Genomic DNA, 19,202 nt, shown 5'->3' on the forward strand with positions numbered 1-19,202 from the left:
CATGCATGTGGCATATCCTGAAAATTGAATGTACAATGAAACATTTGTTCCCCTAAACTTAAAAAAAAAAAAGCAGCTTAAAATGAATTAGCTGAACAGCAGGGAAGAGAAGAGATGAGGCTGCACAGTTTCCATCCACGGCTGCCCCTGGTGGTCGAATGGGATTTAGCGAGGATGCAATTGTGGCTGAAGATGTTTCTTTGGAAGGTGGAATTTTCAAAGGGCTGAAGGTTCCTCTGGATGAGGCAGAAGGAGAGGTGCCCTGAGGCACCTGAAGGAAAAGCAGAAGGAAGGAAGAGTAGCCTTGGAAAAGCTTGGTTTTCACTTCAAAAATGAGTCCATGCATGCCAGCCCTCCACCTGTGAGATATTTCATAACCCCCTGCACTTCTCAGGCTTAACACTCAGGGCTTTGTGTTTATTTCCAAGTAATCTTCCTCACAATGCCTAAGAACAAAGAAGGGAAGGTCTGCTGTTCATCCTCACAGTCCCAGCCCTAACACAGGTTCCCAGCACAGCAGCCACTTCACAGGCTTAGTGTATGAATAAAACACTCAAGAGGACCTTGGGCACACACTGATTTTACATCAGAGAAGCCTGGTCCAGGACACATGAGGTTTCTGACTACCAGAGTGATGGAGGTATTTGCTTTGGGTTCAATGATATTTTACATGTTTGTGAAATTGTTGCAAACAATTAAAATTCAGGATAGTATACACACATATACACACCCTACAAAAGAAACCCTTTTAGGAAAATCAGCTTATATTTTCCAATTTGAACAGCTGGGGCTTCCCTTGTAGCTCAGCTGGTAAAGAATCCGCCTGCAATGCAGGAGACCCCGGTTTGATTCCTGGGTTGGGGCAGATCCCCTGGAGAAGGGGAAGGCTACCCACTCCAGTATTCCTTGGCTTCCCTGGTGGTTCAGACTGTAAAGAATCCGCCTGCAAAGCAGGAGACCTGGGTTCGATCCCTGGGTTGGGAAGATCCCCTGGAAAAGGGAAAGGCTACCCACTCCAGTATTCTTGCATGGAGAATCCCCAAGGACAGAGGAGCCTGGCAGGCTACAGTCCATGAGGTCACAAACAGTCAGACACAACTGAGTGACTAAGCACAGCACAGCATACGAACAGCTGGCCAGAATCCTCATCCACTGGGATTCACACATTGATGTTACTCCTGACCCTGTAGGCTGGCCTCATACAGGCTCCTTGCTTAAAATGTATGGGCTCCAAGGAGTAGAAAGGTAAGCTTAGACCCTTCCAAGGAGAAATTATGCATATAATGCCACATGGTACGCTCTCCCTCCCAGTCTGGTGTGCTTCTCAAATTTGGTTGAGAATCCCTTTCCAGCTTGTTCACTAACTGACGGTGTGATACTGGACTGTCTAGTCAACCTCTCAGAGACTCAGCTTCCTCATTTGTAAAATCACACACACAAACTAAGCCCTTGTGAGATTAAAAGTGGAAAAAGTGTATAAATGATCTTGCCCAGGATCTAGAGTACAATCAGAGGCTTAATAAATGTTCTTTTCCTTCCCTTCTCTTTCTTTCCCATCCTGCCATATGGCAAGGAGGGCCTTGGAATACTAATAGACTCACTAGCGCCTCTTGCTAAACCCGACCAGTGCAATGTGAGTTACCGAGGGTTTGTTCAGCTGGGTTTTTACTGTCAATCAATCCATCACAGAGTCTGTTGTCACTACTTCTCAGTTGTTACAAGGAGCAACACTAAGGTGGCTGAGTGTCACGTTCCCTCAGGGTTTCTAAAGGAATCTAACTCCAACCTCCCATGAGGAATCTCTTAGTTCTGTCCTAATTACTCTAACACTATCAGTTTATTTCAGAAAGGGAACTAGAAGAGACGGTTGGATACCTACCCCTTCTCCTCCCTGGTCAAGCCCTAGCAGGCTCAGTTTTATAGTAAGTTCTCTACACACAAACCTTCAAGTTGCGAACTTTCAAACGTGCGGACATGTGTTCATATGTCCAGTCACACGAGGCGGGAGTGAAACAGCAGCGTGCCCTCCACCTCCTGTTGCTGACGGTCCTCCAGCTCTACCATCCCCCTCCTCTCCCTCTTCCCGTCAGTAACTCTTCTTGCTCGTTCACCTGATGCCAGTCGCTGTATGCCAGATGCTGCACTGTATTCTGCACTTTTCAAGGAGTATACTGTAAGATTAAACATGTTTTCTTTATTTTTTCTGTTTGTCTGTCATGTATTATTTGTGTGAAAACTATTATAAACCTATTACAGTGCAGTACTATATAGCTGATTCTGTTAGTTGGAAAGTCTAGACCAACTTTGTTGGTGTGTGCTAGGCCACTTCAGTTGCGTCCAACTCTGCCACCCTACGGACTATAGCCCACCAGGCTCCTCTGTCCATGGGATTCTCCAGGCAAGAACACTGGAGTGGGTTACCACGCCCTCCTCCAGGGCATCTTCCCAGTCCACAGATTGAAGCTGAGTGTCTACCTCTCCTGCACTGGCAGGCGGGTTCTTTTTCTTTTCATTTACTTGGCTGTGCTGGGTCTTAGTTACGGCATGTGGCATGTGGGATCTAGTTCCCTGACCAGGGACCGAACCCGGGCTCCCAGCATTGGGAGTGCAGAGTCTCAGCCACTGACCAGGAAAGTCCCAGCAAGCAGGTTCTTTATCACCAGCACCACCTGGGAAGCACAAACAGGGCTTACAAATGTGCTCTCGGAACAGAATTTGTTCTTATGTAGGGGAGTAGATAACTTACTTGGAGAAGGAAATGGCAACCCACTCCAGTATTCTTGCCTGGAGAATCCCAGGGGAGCCTGGTGGGCTGCCGTCTATGGGGTCGCACAGAGTCGGACACGACTGAAGAGACTTAGCAGCGGCAGCAGCAAACTTACTATACTGTCTTCATCGAGAAGCGTCCTTGACTCTGGATTACCTATGGGGTTCAGCCAGAGGAAGGAGATGAGTGGCTGGAAGAAGAGTGAGGGAGGTGGGGAGATTGATTCCAACTCCCCCACAGCCAGATCATTCCAAGTTGACTGTGTTTCTCTACCTAAGAGCCCAAGTGCTAACTGGCAGTCCTTCCTTTGCGGGGCTCAGGTAACCACTTCCTCCCACTGTTCCTTGAGGCTCAAAGGATGCTAGTGACGGCTGCTAGCCCCAGGGAGCTGCACCAACTCATCCTGGTTTCTCTTAACCTTACCCATAGTTTTGCAAACAAATCTTCATTGATCTCTCCTCCTGTGTCCTCCTGGGATCCTGAGTGGTAAGGTAGTTTGGGCCTCTTCTGGACCTTCTTCCTAGACCTTTCAGGATCCAGCCTAATACCTGGTTTTTAAAGGCTCAATAAATAACCAACGTGTGATGAATAACTGAATCACTGAAGGAGTGTGGTGCGAACCTCCTGTCCAGACTTCCAGGCAGTTGAGGAGAGTGCGCTAACGGTTGCTATCACTCTCATTTCACTGGCCAGCTACAGGAGCCAGGGGATCCAGGAAAGGCTGGACACCCAGAAGGGCTGACTGGCTTGAATCTGTTCTGAATAAGGGGGACACGGGTTGTGTTCATCTTCAGCTCTTTCGGCATTGTTATATTTTTAGTTTTAACATTGGTTCAGAATCGGAAATCGCCCCCACGTGGTGATGGCTGGGGTGGAGTTTAACTATTTTATTAACCCCATTTGGGATAAAGCTGGTTCCCACATTGTGGGCATAGCAGAGCTCTTGCAACAGACTACTAAGAAAGAGAATATAATTGATAACACCAGAAGAGACCTTTGTCTATTCCCACCCCTTGGAGGAAAAAACTGTTATAGTCAATGCTTGTATCTTCTCCCTGAATAGACTTTCTTGGGGAAAATCGCCTCTAGATGAAGCCAAAGTTCCCCAATCTGCATTTCATCCGCTTTCGTCCATTCACCTGCACTGTATTAACAGCTCTGCATGGAAATGGATGGTAGGCTCAAATTATTCAAGATGATTGAATCTTTTCTGGCTCACAATAAACTGTAAATAAGAAACAGATACAGGGACTATGCCAAGGTGTGATGAAAGTTTTTCAAAAAAGATAGTTGTCTAGGTTACTCAGCTAAAAAGAATAGATTGAGAGGAAATATGGTTTAAACGTCGGGATATTATATTGGTGTGAGTTAGAAAACATTTCAGCTATTCCACGCAGCAGATTCTTACACACTAATAAAGGGCCACTTGAATGGATTGTCTTTGAGCTGCTAAGTAAGATAATGAAACACCGTGCATTAACAGAGTCTAGGAGGTTAAGGGGGCGGGGGGTGGATTTTGGCACAGCTTATCAAAATAAGAAGAATGTACCAATTAACTGCAAAGACAAACTGTGGTCAAAGGAAACTTGTAGACCATCCAGAGGATATTAATATGATCTTTTGTGATTATTTTAAACTTTCTATTTATTTTAAACTTTCTATTTGCAGACAGCAGATATGGAAATTGGAATTTTTATTACATCTTTCTGATGTAATGGTAAGAAAATCAAAGCGTTATTTTTGACTTTGTTAGAAAAATGAAGCATTAGCTGCAATTTCTGACTTGTATGAAAGGAAATCTCCCACAGATGCAAGAGAAAGAAATGGAAAAAATAGAGGAATGTCTCTTCTTTAAGCTGGTAAATGATCTGGAATCAGCAGTTTACTGCCTATATCTCTTTAATAAAAATCACCTTAACACTGAGCCATGAAACTCCCCCACCTTTATCCCATCTCAATTCTGATCCACACGCTTGTCAGAGCTGCCAGTCATTTGACAGACACATGACTGCTTGGGGCAAAAGAAAGACTTGGCAGAGGGTAAGGGCCTTCCCCCACCCCGGGATGGTGGGAGGACGGAGTACTGGCCCAAGACCAGAGAACACGTGGAGGGAGCAGCACCTGTTAGCTGGAGGCCCAGAGCTCGGGTCCCAGCACCCCATCCCCCAGTGCTCGGGGGAGCTCAGCTCAGTCACCTGCATGCCAATGCTGCATTTATAAATGGCTAGGCTATTACCTTCCTGGTTTCCCGAACTTTCTATAACATAAACGAACAGAGGCACTGCATGGAGGTTAGAAAACACACACTCTGGCTTCTGAGTCCCCCTCCTTCCGTTCCCTGCTCTGCAGAGTTGGGACCACTTAAGCTATCTGTGCCTCTGTTTCCTCTGGGCAGATAAGCATTAGTAACTATGTAACAGAGCTTAGTCTGTGGAAGGCATCATAGATACATCAGTTATTATCATCATCATATTTACTTCTCAATCAGGAACACAACACGATGCGAGTGATGTTCCACAGGCTTCAGTGAGAATAAACAGACTGTTTTCGAATACATCAAAACCATAAGGCATTACGAGGGTTAGGACTTCTAACTACTTTTTATGAGTCAAACTGTATGTTCCCCAAATTCATATGTGGAAGACTTAATTTCCAATAAATCAGAATGTGGCCTTATTTGGATACAGGGTCTTTACTGAGTAGTCAAGTTAAAATGAGGTCATTACATGATTCCCCTGGTGGTCCAGTGGTTAGGACTCCATGCTTCCAAGGCAGGGGGCATGGCGTGGCCAAATTAAAACAAAAAGTTAGGTCATTAGGATGAACCCTAATCCAATCTGACAAGTATCCTTATACAAAGGAGAAATTTGGCCACAGAGATAGACATGCATAAAGGGAAGACAATGTGGAGAGACCTGGAAACAACTGTCTCAAAGCCAGAAAACTCCTGAGGCCACCAGACGTTAGAAGAGAGGCCACACTAGACCCTTCCTCCACAGTCCGTGACAGAAGCTTACTCTGCCAGCACCTTGATTCTGGACTTCTCCAGAAATGTGAGACCATAAACTTCTATTGTTTAAGTAACCTAGTATATGGTGCTTCCCTGGTGGCTCAGACAGTAAAGAATCTGCCCGCAATGCAGGAGACATGGATTCGATCCCCGAGTTGGGAAGATCCCCTGGAGAAGGGCATGGCAACCCACTCCAGTATTCTTGCCTGGAGAATCCCACGGACAGAGGAGCCTGGGGGGCTACAGTCTATGGGGCCGCAAAGAGTGGGGCATGACTGACAGACTTTGTAACAGCAGCCCTCAAGAACTAATATACTATTCACTCCCTAGTTTACAGACAAGAAAACTGAGGCCCAGAAGCGTACAGTGATCTGCTCAAGGTCACGTGGGTAGTAAATTCCAAGTCAGGACCAGAACCTACTATTTCTGGCCTGTAGAATAAAATTCACTGTATTATAAAGGGCTGGTAGTAAAAAGAAGGAGGTGGCTTTAGATACCAAGACTTTAGCTGCGACTTCTAGTAAAAATCTGCCAGTGAAGATTCCATGACATAACAAACATCAGGCTGCACTCTCGGTCTGGAACCACACTTACAGGTCAAAATCACCTTCTGAGTCAGGAAGTAAAGAGGTCCAATGGCTCTTTTCTGGTACTTCTGATCATCTGAGATCCATCAGTGGACACGCATTTAGGTAGCTTCTTATCATTCATATTTAGGGGTGGGTGAAAGTGTCCAACATTCAGCAATGAAGCCTAGCATTTCTTGCTGCCCAGCTCCACCAATGCCCATCTCAAGTCTTCCTACCTGTCTGTGCAGCTGCAGGTGTTCAGTAAGTGCCCTGACCCTGTCTGACTCTCCCCCTCCTTCCTCCCCTTCTCTCCATTAAGCAACAAGATAAATAACTTTTGTCCAGACTGATGTTTTTTTTTTCTTTTCAGCATGAAAAATTTACAAATCTATTGCAGGAAAGCCCAGAAAGCATTTAATAAAACAGGAAGCTTTGTTGAATTATCCTAACAAAATGTCCAATTTAAAATTAGTATATTACCCTTACATAAAATAATAATTGGTCTTATATCAAGTAACAGAACAGTAAAAAATGCCCACTTTAATAAGATGATGATAAAAGACATGAGATAAGGAGGTTAATATATGGTCGGCCTTCTTCTGTTTATCACTGGACAATATATTCAACGAAACGGAAGTCCTAGGATAAGTTTTGAGAGCCTATTCTTCTACGTGCAGATATTTTCAGTTGCTGAAATTCATGTAGTAAGTTGAAGTTTTATGGCTACATTATAGCTATTTTTGGATCAACAACATTCTGGTTATACTGTATTAATTATTCTAAAAATATCAAAATAATAACAGTTGATTAATTCTAATTTACTCACAATTTCCTTAAATCTACTTAAAAGTCAATGAATTCTTACTTTTTCCATTCTCTATGCACCCGTTACATTTTTTTTCCTTTTTTCGGGAAGAGCTCATGTTTCTTTTTAGTACTACCCTTTTTCCAGGTGTCGTGTTAAAGAGGTATGTGTTGTTCCACTTAGTCCTCGCAACTTCAGAACATAGACAAGGGTTTGCTCTTTAATGCACAGGCTGGAGAAGACATCATAACCTCTACGGAAGGGAAGCATGGTGAGCCAACGTGACCCTGCTGCCATCCTAAAAGCTGGGCACAATGGTTTATTCATGGATTGCCTTCTGTTTTCCCTGTCACTAGAACAGACTTCTTCCATCAGTCTAGTCCAGCCCACAGCACAGAGACACAGAACGAGACAGCTGAGGAAGGAAACCCGGGTGTGCAACACAGGGCTTTCTGCTGCAGAAGGCTGAGTTCTAGTTGCCCAGCGCTGGAAGGTGTGATGTCAGGGCAGTGGGACATTTCATGAGGCTGAAGAGCTGAGGGTGAAAATGCACTGGAGAGCCTCATGCTACTTACAAGACGCGGAGGTTCTTAAGTCCAGCAAAATCCGTCTTGGTGATCCTAGTGATATTATTTCTGTCCAGGTCACTGCAATAGAGAACAAATTTGGGTCAGATTTTTGCAGGTTACAATTATGGTCTATTTAACCCAGACTGGCTCAGGCTGGAGGGATGTTGCTTGTTACAGGAAAAGGCACTTTCAATGATTAATGATATTCCCTAGAGCATGCCCAACCAGGCTGAAGGACACTGTATGGAGTAAGCTAGCCATTATGTACTCTTGCCTGGAAAATCCCTGGTAGGCTGCAGTCCATGGGGTGGCTAAGAGTTGGACACGACTGAGCGACTTCACTTTCACTTTTCACTTTCATGCATTGGAGAAGGAAATGGCAACCCACTCCAGTGTTCTTGCCTGGAGAATCCTAGGGATGGGGGAGCCTGGTGGGCTGCTGTCTGTGGGGTCACACAGAGTCGGACACAACTGAAGCAACTTAGCAGCAGTAGCAGCCATTATGTACGTAGTAGAGCCTGGTATGTTCAGCTGCCTGGCTTCTGTTGCCCCTTCTTCAGATAACAAATTTTTATTTGGAAGCTTCCTGGCCCTGATATAATACAAGTGGGGCTGATCCCTCTTCCCAGCTCTAAGGATGGGCACTTGATCCAGGCCAGGCTTACAAGCATACTAACTCCCTGTGACCACAGTAACTGTTTCAGAAGTACATGTGTGACTCAAATTCCCAATAGCTTTCTCTCCACTGTAGCTGCCAGAAGCCATTGAGCTATACCATGAAGAGAGAACTTTCCAGATGCAGATGAAGAGAGCCTGGTTCCTGGTGCTTATCCTGTGAGTAGCTGGATCCACCCATGCCTGATACCAGATTCCTCTGTATTTTGAGATTATGTGAGCCAATCTATCTTTTCTCCCTTATATTTTGTCCTAAATCAGTTTGAGTTGAATTTTCTATCACCTGAAATCAAAAGAATCTTGACTACTTTGGTACCCATCCAGGTACTTGCTGATTTGCCAGCTAATCTGCAGACTCTCTGAGGGCAAAGACCATATCTCATTTAACTCCATAACCCAACATAGCAGAACATATGCCTGGCAAAAGTAATCTCAAACAACAGGTAAAGACAGCTACATGGACTACTCTGGCTCCAACTTGTAGGCTGAAGCTCCTGAAAAAGGTCCCAAAGAGAAGAATGTACCATGGAAGAGCTCCAAGCATTATGTAGTATTGGTGTCAGGGAGAAGGAGGCCCCTTAGGTGGCAGAAAACCAAGATTAGGGAAAAGTCAAAGTCAAGAATGAACCTGTTAACAATCGTATAAATATCGTGTCCACTAAAATTATCTAAGAAGACAGGATTTTTTTTAAAAAGACCATGGATAATATGTTACAGTTCTTAATAATGAAGCCTGAGCAATTAATTCTTATTTACCATGCCTTACTGATGAGAAGCTTTTCAGGATTTTGGCCAAGTTGGAATTTCAACAAGGTATCTATAAATTGGCTTTGCATCCCTCCAGAACACTCAGGTACTGAGAAGCCATTTTCCCAGTGGCAGATCCCACCCATACATTCATGAATTCTTTTTTTCTCCTAGTCAGGTTCTAAATCTTGCTATTATGCCTCAGAAAGACCAGTGAGTTCTCAAGTTGCATAAAGTGACAAGGGAAACAATTTTCATATTCTAGCACTTTGTATAAGGAAAAATCAAGTTTGAGGAAGGATTACTCTTCTAATTTAAAGAATCATGTGCTGTGCTATGCTTAGTCACTCAATCATGTCCGATTCTTTGTGACTGTAGCCCGCCAGGCTCTTCTGTTCATGGGATTCTCCAGGCAAGAATACTGGAGTGTGTTGCCACGCCCTCCTCCAGGGGATCTTCCCAACCCAAGGATCGAACCCAGGTCTCCCACATTGCAGGTTCTTTACCATCTAAGCCACCACGGAAGCCCACTGAAATAAAAATGAAATGACTCCTTAGGCCACCTCCCTGGGGAACCACCTCCCTCCCTCATCCAGCTTTCCTCTATCTAAAGTAACAATCATTTAGGCCATTATAGAATATTGAGCATAGTTCCCTGTGCTATACAGAAGGTCTTTACTGGTTATCTATTTTATTTTACATTTTTATGGTTATCTATTTTCAGTTCAGTTCAGTCACTCAGTTGTGTCCGACTGTTTGCAACCCCAAGGACTGCAGCATGCCAGGCCTCCCTGTCCATCACCAACTCCCGGAGCCTGCTCAAACCCATGTCCATTGAGTCGGTGATGGCATCCAACCATCTAAACTCTACCATCCCCTTCTCCTCCTGCCTTCAATCTTTTCCAGCATCAGGGTCTTTTCCATGAGTCAATTCTTTGCATCAGGTGGCCAAAGTACTGGAGCTTCAGCTTCAGGATCAGTCCTTCCAAGGAATAATCAGGATTGATTTACTTTATGATTGACTGGTTTAAATATCCTGAATATTCCTTGGAAGGACCGACGCTGAAGCTGAAGCACCAATACTTTGGCCAACTGATGCGAAGAGCCAACTCATTGGAAAAGACCCTGATGCTGGGAAGGACTGAAGGAGGGAGGAGAAAGGGATGACAGAAGATGAGATGGTTGGATGGCATTACCAACTCAATGGACAGAAGTTTGAGCAAACCCTGGGAGATAGTGAAGGACAGGGAAGCCTGGCGTGCTGCAGTTCATAGGGTCGCAGAGTCAGACACGACTGAAAACAACAAATTTAAATACAGTAATGTGTATACGTTAATTCCAGCCCCTCCTCTGAGAAAAGTAAAGTAACAAAGTTTGTTCTCAAATAGCTTGTGATGGAGAAAGGCTGTATTTAGACTTTTCAGACTAAGCTGAGGCTCGTCAAGAAGAGCAAGAGGTACACAGGGAAATAAAGAATAGTTGTTCGTGCGAGGACTGGACACCAGCACGCAGACAGGCATGAGGGTGTGCTCATCATCACCCCGAGTTCCTTCTCCCTCCCATCTCAACTGAATGGGCGCCTGGGCACCGTGACCACTGTGAATATGACAGTGCAACAGAGGCTTTAATTACCAGCACGCAGCATGGCATCTCAGCGGCCTGCGGTACTGGCCGTGGCACTGGTATTTCCAATTGACATTTATTTAGGAAGGGGCACAAAGTGTGTGGCTGAAACGCTGAGGACCTGGGGACAAGAGTTCAGGTGGGGACTGTGGGGTTGGCTCAGGCACAGAGTCAGTGTCTGGGAGGCTGAGCTTCAGAGGGAAGCAACCATGAGTTTGAATGCCTGTACTGCCATGTACTAAGTGACTTATAGGCAGTTCATGTCATCTCCAAGGCTCAGTTTCTCCATCAACAAAATGAGGGGGACAGTCTCGACCTCAAGAGTTTCATGACGGTTAAATGAGACGATGCACACACAGTGCTTACGAGGCACATGTTTAATACTCAATCCTGAAACCTGTCAGTACTATGATTAGTTGAATCACATCCCCCAACACTCCCATTCTCTCAGCCTCCCCTGACAAACTTCCACTCTGAAATTTCAGCACACCGAGAGCAGAGGACCATCCCAGCCCAAATTATGTGCCTTAGAGATGAATCCTGGGCTTGCCCAAGAGACTCTGCTGGTGTGCTCTTTTCCTATAGGGGAAAAGTGGGGTGCACTTTGTGGCTAATAAATATTAATAGAAAGACAGCACCCAGAGTGGTCCCCTCCAGCTGCCCCTCCCTTGCAGCCTGCCTATGACACCTAATTCTCTGGTATCTGGCTGCAGACAGAGGGTAGGGAGAGAGCTGAGTTGTTCATCTGCCCCCAACGCTCTACCCTGCCTAATGCACACACTTCTACAGGTCAGACAGCACACAGGCTTGAGGAGGCACAGGTCAGGGTTCAAGTCTCTCTCCCACTGCCCACTCCGAACTATATGAGTTTGAGTACCTTACTTAAACTCTCTGAGCCTCCATGCTTTATGTAACCCTCTCCTACTTGCAACTTCCCCAGTGGCTCAGTGGTAAAGAATCCACCTGTAATGCAGGAGCCTCAGGAGACACAGATTCGATCCCTGGGTAGGGAAGATCACTTGGAGGAGGGCATGGCAACTCACTCCAGTATTCTTGCCTGGAGAATCCCCTGGACAGTGGAGCCTGGGAGGCTCTACAGTCCATGGGCTCACAAAGAGTTGGACACGACTAAAGCAACTTAGCACATAAGCATGTTCCTACTTGAAGATCTCGAAACTGTGAGGAGGACAGAGCCTGGACTACCAGCTTCTTGGCTGAAAATGAGAACTAAGGAAACTGATGCTGAGAAAAGGCTGCCCTGCCTCATATGCTCGTTCCATCCTCAGCCCACTCATCGCAGGCCAGGCTCCTCTGGACCTTCAGCCATATGTCTCAGCCTTCAGCTTTGTTCTTTGAGGAAATCAGTCTACTTTAGCCCAGTATGAGTTCTGGACCATGTGCAGGATGAATGATCCCATCTGGGATGATGCTAGATGGGGACGCCATTACAGTGTCTAGATGGGAGATGGGGAAGTGGGGCCTTCTCAAAACACATCTACAATGAGTTTCTTTGATACACTTGCCTTCAAGAGATGAAGTCCATGCCCCCTTGCCTTGAACCTGAGCAGGCCTTTGTGACTGTGTAGGCAAACAGGACTATGGCAGGAGCGATGCTGCAGAACTTCTGAGCTAGATCGGAAGAGGCAGTAAGTGACTGACTGGCTCCTTCTTTGAGCACTTGCATTAGAGCCTGAGATGCCGTGTGAGAAGATCAGAGGACCTGGAGTCCCCACTGGTGAGATCATGTGAGGGGACCAGAGAGACAGAGAGATCTCTGTGGAGCCCTGGCTGGTCCAGCCCTGGCTGTTTTGAGTCTTTCCTGCTTAAAGGTCAGATGTGTTAAGTGCAGACACCTCTGAGATTCCAGCCCAGCTACCACCTGACTGTAACTTATGAGAAACTCAGATCACCCAGCTGAACCATTCCTGAACTCTGAGTCATAGAAACCATGAGAGACAATACTAAAGCAAGTGTGTATCTTAAGCCATTAAGTTTTAGAGTTACTCATTTTGCAACTATAGAGAGATGGAAGAGAAATATTTAATGTATGAATATTTAATTGACCATAAAAAATGGAACTCCATTTACATGACTGTCAATGGCGTGTCCTTTTGGAGACTTGCCTGTCATTCTTGAGACCCTTGGTCCTGTCATCGTGGCCAGTGATGGCTTAGAAGGGCCAAAGGCACATGTTGTTCTAGGGATGAAGTAAGAACTGGCCCTTCTCTCAGGCTCTGAGAAGTAAAGGCTGCATGATTAGGGTTGCCCATCTCTCTAAGTGGGGCTTAGGATGCCATGGGAATCATCATGGTATTATATTAGCAATCAAAAAATGTCATTGCCATTCATTGAACACTGGGGCACAGACTGGGAAGTCATTCACCAAGCCATTTTCCTATGTCTGATGCATACACACAGGCCTCATTTCACAGCTTCCCGTGCAGGCAGGTGTAACCACGTGACTGCAATTTCATCACTATTACATGAGTGAAAGTGTTAATCGCTCAGATGTGTCTGACTCTTTGTGACCCCGTGGACTAATAGCCCACCAGGCTCCTCAGTCCATGGGATTCTCCAGGCAATAATACTGGAGTGAGTGTCACATGAACAGAAGTAATATATGCCACTTTTAGGCCTGATCCATAAAACTTCCCACCTCCACATTCTTTATTTTTCCTCATCTTGAACTAGATTCAATCGAACCAGTGGAGAACTCCAAGTGTGGCAGACAGCAAAAGCCCAAGACCCTGAAAAACTGCGGAACACAGACTTTTCTCCCGTCCCTCCGTTTACCCACATTAGATTCAGACATGTTCAAGAAATAACTCTTAAGTGACTGAAACTTTGGGACTTAGAGTCAGGAGCTTTTTATTCTTTATATTTCCTTCTCTTTGCAACAGTTCTGGAAGGTATGAACTACTATCTTCCTTCAGTAGACAAAATACTAAAGATTAGCTTTAAAAAGAGCTGATATTTATTGAGCCAAACAATGCACCAAGCTTCCCTGGTAGTTCAGAGGGTAAAGCATCTGCCTACAATGCGGGAGACCCGGGTTTGATCCCTGGGTCCGGAAGATCCCCTGGAGAAGGAAATGGCAACCCACTCCAGTACTCTTGCCTGGAAAATCCCATGGACTGAGAAGCCTGGTAGGCTACAGTCCATGGGGTCGCAAAGAGTCGGACACGATTCAGCGACTTCACTTCACTTCAATCCAGTCAGCAATCATACGTAGTAGGTACATTTATTATCCCACTTTTCACATGATAAAGCACCCTAGCTTAGAAGATTTTATCCATAAATCAACTTGCCACAAGGTCAAACAAGCAGTATGTGGCAAGGCTGGGATTTGAACCCAGGCTCCCTGAACGCAGAGATCATGTTTTTAACCCGCACATCATGCTGCCCAACTCCAACTAGGATCTCAGCATTTTCTACTTCATCAGGGTGTGTGTGTGTCCAGTCGCATCCAACTCTTTGAAACCCTATGGACTGTAGTCTGCCATGCTCCTCTGTCCGTGGGACTATCCATGCAGGATACTGGAGAGGGCTGCCATTTCCTTCTCCAGGGGATCTTCCTGACCCAGAGATTGAACCTGCATCTCTTGCATCTCCTGTGTTGGCAGGCGGATTCTTTACCAATTGCACCACCAAGAAAAACTAATGAATAAATAAACAGAACAGAACAGAATTTATCATCATATGTCTTAAGGAAAGTGAAGGGATACCCCTAGTGGCTTTGCTGCTCCCCACTCCAGCCAAGATGGTGCACACTTTTATCCCATCTTCCCATGAGACCTGAGCTGGTGGGAGTGCTGAGCCCCCTTGCAAACTACAGGGGGACATGCGTTCTTGCTCAGGTCTGGTTTCTACCATGTTCCACATCACCCACCATGTTGCTTTCATACTTAGGCATTACCACAGTAAACCCTTGAGTTTTGCTCTCCATCCCTGTCAGTGACTCATAAAGCAGTGCTGTGACTTGGAGCTCCGTGCTGCTCTCACATCTGTTTGACACCTTGGGTGGGGTGGAGAGGAAGAGTAATTCAGAACAACACTGGAAAAAATGAAACAGTAATGTTCTAGGGCAGACCACTGTCCTTATCTTGGCACGTGTACATTCATCCTTCTTTTGATTAACTCTGTGGCATTCTTGCAGCATTTTCTTTTTGTCATTTGGGGGATGAAGAAAGGAGCAAAACCCAACCCCAGCACAGGGGTAGAGAAACAGGGCTTCAACTGTAAATTCAGGAGAGGAGCGTTTGAGTCCTCGCTTTCTCACCTCTAGGCTATGTGACTTTGAGAAAGTCACTTAACCTTACTGGGCCTCAGTTGTTGGTACTGTTGTTGAGACGTTTATAAAGTATGACCAGAAGTGCCAGCTCTACAGGATTACTATGAGATTCAAGAGATAAAGTATGTGAGGAAGTGCTTTCTACACAGCATTTGGAGTGGTTAAGTTTTCATCCACACCATCAACGGGTAGGGAGAGGATGCAGAGGTATAGGTTAGGACTGGCTTCACCAAAGATGTTCATCTGTGATGGTGAAACATACAGAGCCAGAGACTACACCATCAGTTCAGACCAGACGTTAAGACTACCAGCCCTCTGTACGGGCTTCCCAGGTGGCTCAGGGGTAACGAACTTGCCTGACAATGCAGGCGATGTCATTCAATCCCTGGGCTGGAAAGATCCCCTGGAGGAAAAAATGGCAACCCACTCCGGGATTCTTGCCCAGGAAGTCCTGTGGACAGAGAAGCTTGGCAGGCTACAGTTCATGGGGTCACAAAGGGCTAGACACAGCTGAGGGACAGAGCATGCACAAGGGCGAGCATGCCGTCTGCATGATCAGGACACGCACAGTGCCGCCTTCTGCGTGGCAGGAGAGAAAATAAGGCCTCGACACAGGGCAAGTGTGTAAGCGCCACCCTACAACAGAGCGGATCCCCATCACAGGGGCACACAAGTGGAGATCAGCTGTTGACTCGTGTTGGAAATGATGCCCAGAGGGTATCTGTGATGGGTAGGAAGCAAGACTCAAGATCTAGAATGCCCTGACAATTTGGAGACCTATAATTCTATTTGGGGGTCCAGAACCAAGTGGGCTTAAAAGTCATGCCTTGGTCCTTGTCTTTAGAGAGCTTGCAGTCTAGCTTAGGAGACGGATTAAGACGTATGAGATACATAGAGAATGGTGTAAGAATATGAAAAACTAAGTGTTGAGAGATGTAATCTATTAATAGATTCTGTGGAGAGTGGGCAATCAGCGATCTGAGGGAACTATTAGAGCAGGAACTCAGAGAAAAGACCCCTAGAGCAGACGGGGATGGAGGGTGTGGGGGTCAGGGCGCGTGGTGATAGCAGGGGCCATGGCGGGGCCTCAGAGAAGTGGACGGTCTGAGGCCAGAGAGGGCCCATAGGCTCACGAGCCCTCAGAGGGGTGATGCGCTCACATCCAGACCCGTGGCCCAGACTTCCCTGGTGGTCCACTGGTTGAAAATCCACCTGCCGATGCTGGGAACACGGGCTCCACCCCTGGTCCAGGAAAATCCCACATGCTTTGGCACAGCTATGCCAGTGAAATCCACCTGCCGATGCTAGGGACATGGGTTCCACCCCTGGTCCAGGAAAATCCCACATGCCGTGTCTCAGCTATGCCAGTAAAATCCACCTGCCGATGCTGGGGAGACAGGTTCCACCCCTGGTCCAGGAAAATCCCACATGCCGTGTCTCAGCTATGCCAGTGAAATCCACCTGCCGATGCTGGGGAGACAGGTTCCACCCCTGGTCCAGGAAAATCCCACATGCCGTGGCACAGCTATGCCAGTGAAATCCACCTGCCAATGCTAGGGACACAGCTTGCACCCCTGGTCCAGGAAAATCCCACACGCTGTGGCATAGCTGTGCCAGTGAAACCCGCCTGCCGATGCTAGGGACATGAGTTCCACCCCTGGTCCAGGAAAACCCCACATGCCGTGTCTCAGCTATGCCAGTGAAATCCACCTACTGATGCCATGGACACGGGTTCCACCCCTGGTCCAGGAAAGCCCCACATGCCGTGGCACAGCTATGCCAGTGAAATCCACCTGCTGATACTAGGGACATGCGTTCCACCCCTGGTCCAGGAAAATCCCACATGCCGTGGCTCAGCTATGCCAGTGAAATCCACCTGCTGATACTAGGGACATGGGTTCCACCCCTGGTCCAGGAAAATCCCACATGCCGTGGCTCAGCTATGCCAGTGAAATCCACCTGCCAATGCTAGGGACACGGGTTCCACCCCGGTCCAGGAAAATCCCACATGCCGTGGCACAGTTATGCCAGTGAAATCCACCTGCTGATGCCATGGACACGGGTTCCACCATGGTCCAGGAAAATCCCACATGCCGTGGCACAGCTATGCCACTGTGCCACAACTACTGAGGCCCACACTCTAGAGCCTGCGAGCCGCAGCTACTGAGGCCCACTCGCTCTAGAGCACATGCTCTGCAACAAGAGAAGTCCCCATAGAGAGAAGACCACACACTGCAACTAGAGAAAGCCTGTGTGTAACAACGAAGACCCAGGGCAGCCAAAAATTAAAAAAAAAAAAAAAATCCCATAGCCCGATCTGGGGACTCCTGCTCAGGACAGAGTAGGAGGGGCTAGTAAGATGTTCCTCACCTAGTCTGAACCCCTGTTTACAACCAGCAAAGAAGAGGGTCTAACAAAGCTAGAAAAAGCTGGCAAGGGAGCTTTGGCCTCAGTTTGTGATTCACCTCTCTCTGCACTGGGAGGCTGACCTCAATGGACCACACTGCAGGGCTGGCCCCTGGGCTCTTAACCTCTCTTTGAGTTAAGTTGAGCGGGAGCTGGGAGAAAGGGAGCAGAGGGAAGGAGGCCATTCATCCTCCTGGTGGGCACCCTGAGAGGTCATGCAGGTTAGCTAGCATCACCACCAAAGGTCACAGCTCCTCCTCACGACTGACCACTTCCTGCCCCAGAACATGCTGCCTTCTCTCCTCTTCTCTGAGAGGCTCCATCACCTCTAGTCTTGCTTCCCTGAGCCACAGCCACACCTCTGAAATAGTCGCTTGTGATACTTTCAAACTGTGGTTCTGGAAAAGACTCTTGAGAGTCCTTTGGACTACAAAGAGATCAAACCAGTCAATCCTAAAGGAAATCAGTCCTGAATATTCATTAGAAGGACTGATGCTGAAGCTGAAGCCTCAATACTTAGGCCTCCTGATGAGAACAGCTGGCTCACTGGAAAAGACCCTGATGCTGGGAAAGGCAAATGGAGAGGAGGCAGCGGATATGAGATAATTAGATGGCATCACCAACTCAATGGACATGAATTTGAGCAGATAGTGGAGGACAGGGGAGCCTGGTGTGCTACATACAGTCCATGGGGTCGCAAAGAGTTGGAAATGACTAAGTGGCTGAATAACAACAAAATCAACCCTCCTCAGGTAATCCTAATTTGAGCTTTTCCACCAGCTTTCTGTTTCTGACAGATACTTCATTCATTCATTCAACAAACATATCTTGACCAAGTTTCAGATCCTGGACTAAACGCTGGGAAATGGTTAAACTGGCATGATCCCCATCCTTAAGCAGTTAGGGGTTAATGGGGAAGAGACAGACAAAGTGTCAAATACCACAGGCTGTGGTAAGCATTCTACACTGAAAAGTGAAAGTAAAAGTCGGACTCTGCAACCCCATGGACTACACAGTCCATGGAATTCTCCAGGCCAGAACACTGGAGTGGGTAGCCATTCCCTTCTCCAGAGGATCTTCCCAACCCAGGGATCGAACCCAGGTCTCCCGCATTGCAGGTGGATTCTTTACCATCTGAGCCACCAGGAAAGCCCAAGGGATTTGCAATTTTCCTTATTTTTTTTAATATAAATTTATTTATTTTAATTGGAGGCTAATTACTTTACAATATTGTATTAGTTTTGCCATACATTAACATGAATCCGCCACGGGTGTACACGTGTTTCCCATCCTGAACCCTCCCACCTCCCTCTCCGTACCACCCCTCTAGGCCACACCAGTGCACCAGCCCCGAGCATCCTGTATCCTGCATCGAGCCTGGACTGGCGATTCGTTTCTTATATGATATTATACATGTTTCAATGCCATTCTCCCAAATCATCCCACCCTCGCCCTCTCCCACAGAGTCCAAAAAACTGTTCTATACATCTGTGTCTCTTTTGCTGTCTCGCATACAGGGTCATCGTTACCATCTTTCTAAATTCCATATATATGTGTTAGTATACTGTATTGGTGTTTTTCTTTAAAAGGTGAGATAATAAATTTTCTTTAAAAGGTGATTCTGCCGGCCATATTTTCTATGGCAACAATTCAACTTTGTTTCCTAGCATGAAAGCGCTGTAAAATACACAAACTAAGGGGTGTGGCTGTGCTCCAATAAAACTTTATTTACAAAACAGG

General features: G+C 46.5%; 1 protein-coding gene across 2 annotated transcripts in view; it reads right to left on the reverse strand.

Annotated features, from left to right (window-relative positions):
- SLIT3 (slit guidance ligand 3) overlaps window positions 1–19,202 on the reverse strand; it is a 729,759-nt gene that overhangs the window by 664,880 nt on the left and 45,677 nt on the right. For both annotated transcript variants that reach the window (XM_044932473.2, XM_044932474.2), the window contains exon 2: window positions 7,727–7,798. In XM_044932473.2, the coding sequence (XP_044788408.2) occupies window positions 7,727–7,798 (72 nt within the window). The remainder of the gene's footprint in view (window positions 1–7,726; window positions 7,799–19,202) is intronic.

Source organism: Bubalus bubalis, chromosome 19, assembly GCF_019923935.1.
Source record: "Bubalus bubalis isolate 160015118507 breed Murrah chromosome 19, NDDB_SH_1, whole genome shotgun sequence".
In the NCBI taxonomy this organism is placed as follows: Eukaryota; Metazoa; Chordata; class Mammalia; order Artiodactyla; family Bovidae; genus Bubalus; species Bubalus bubalis.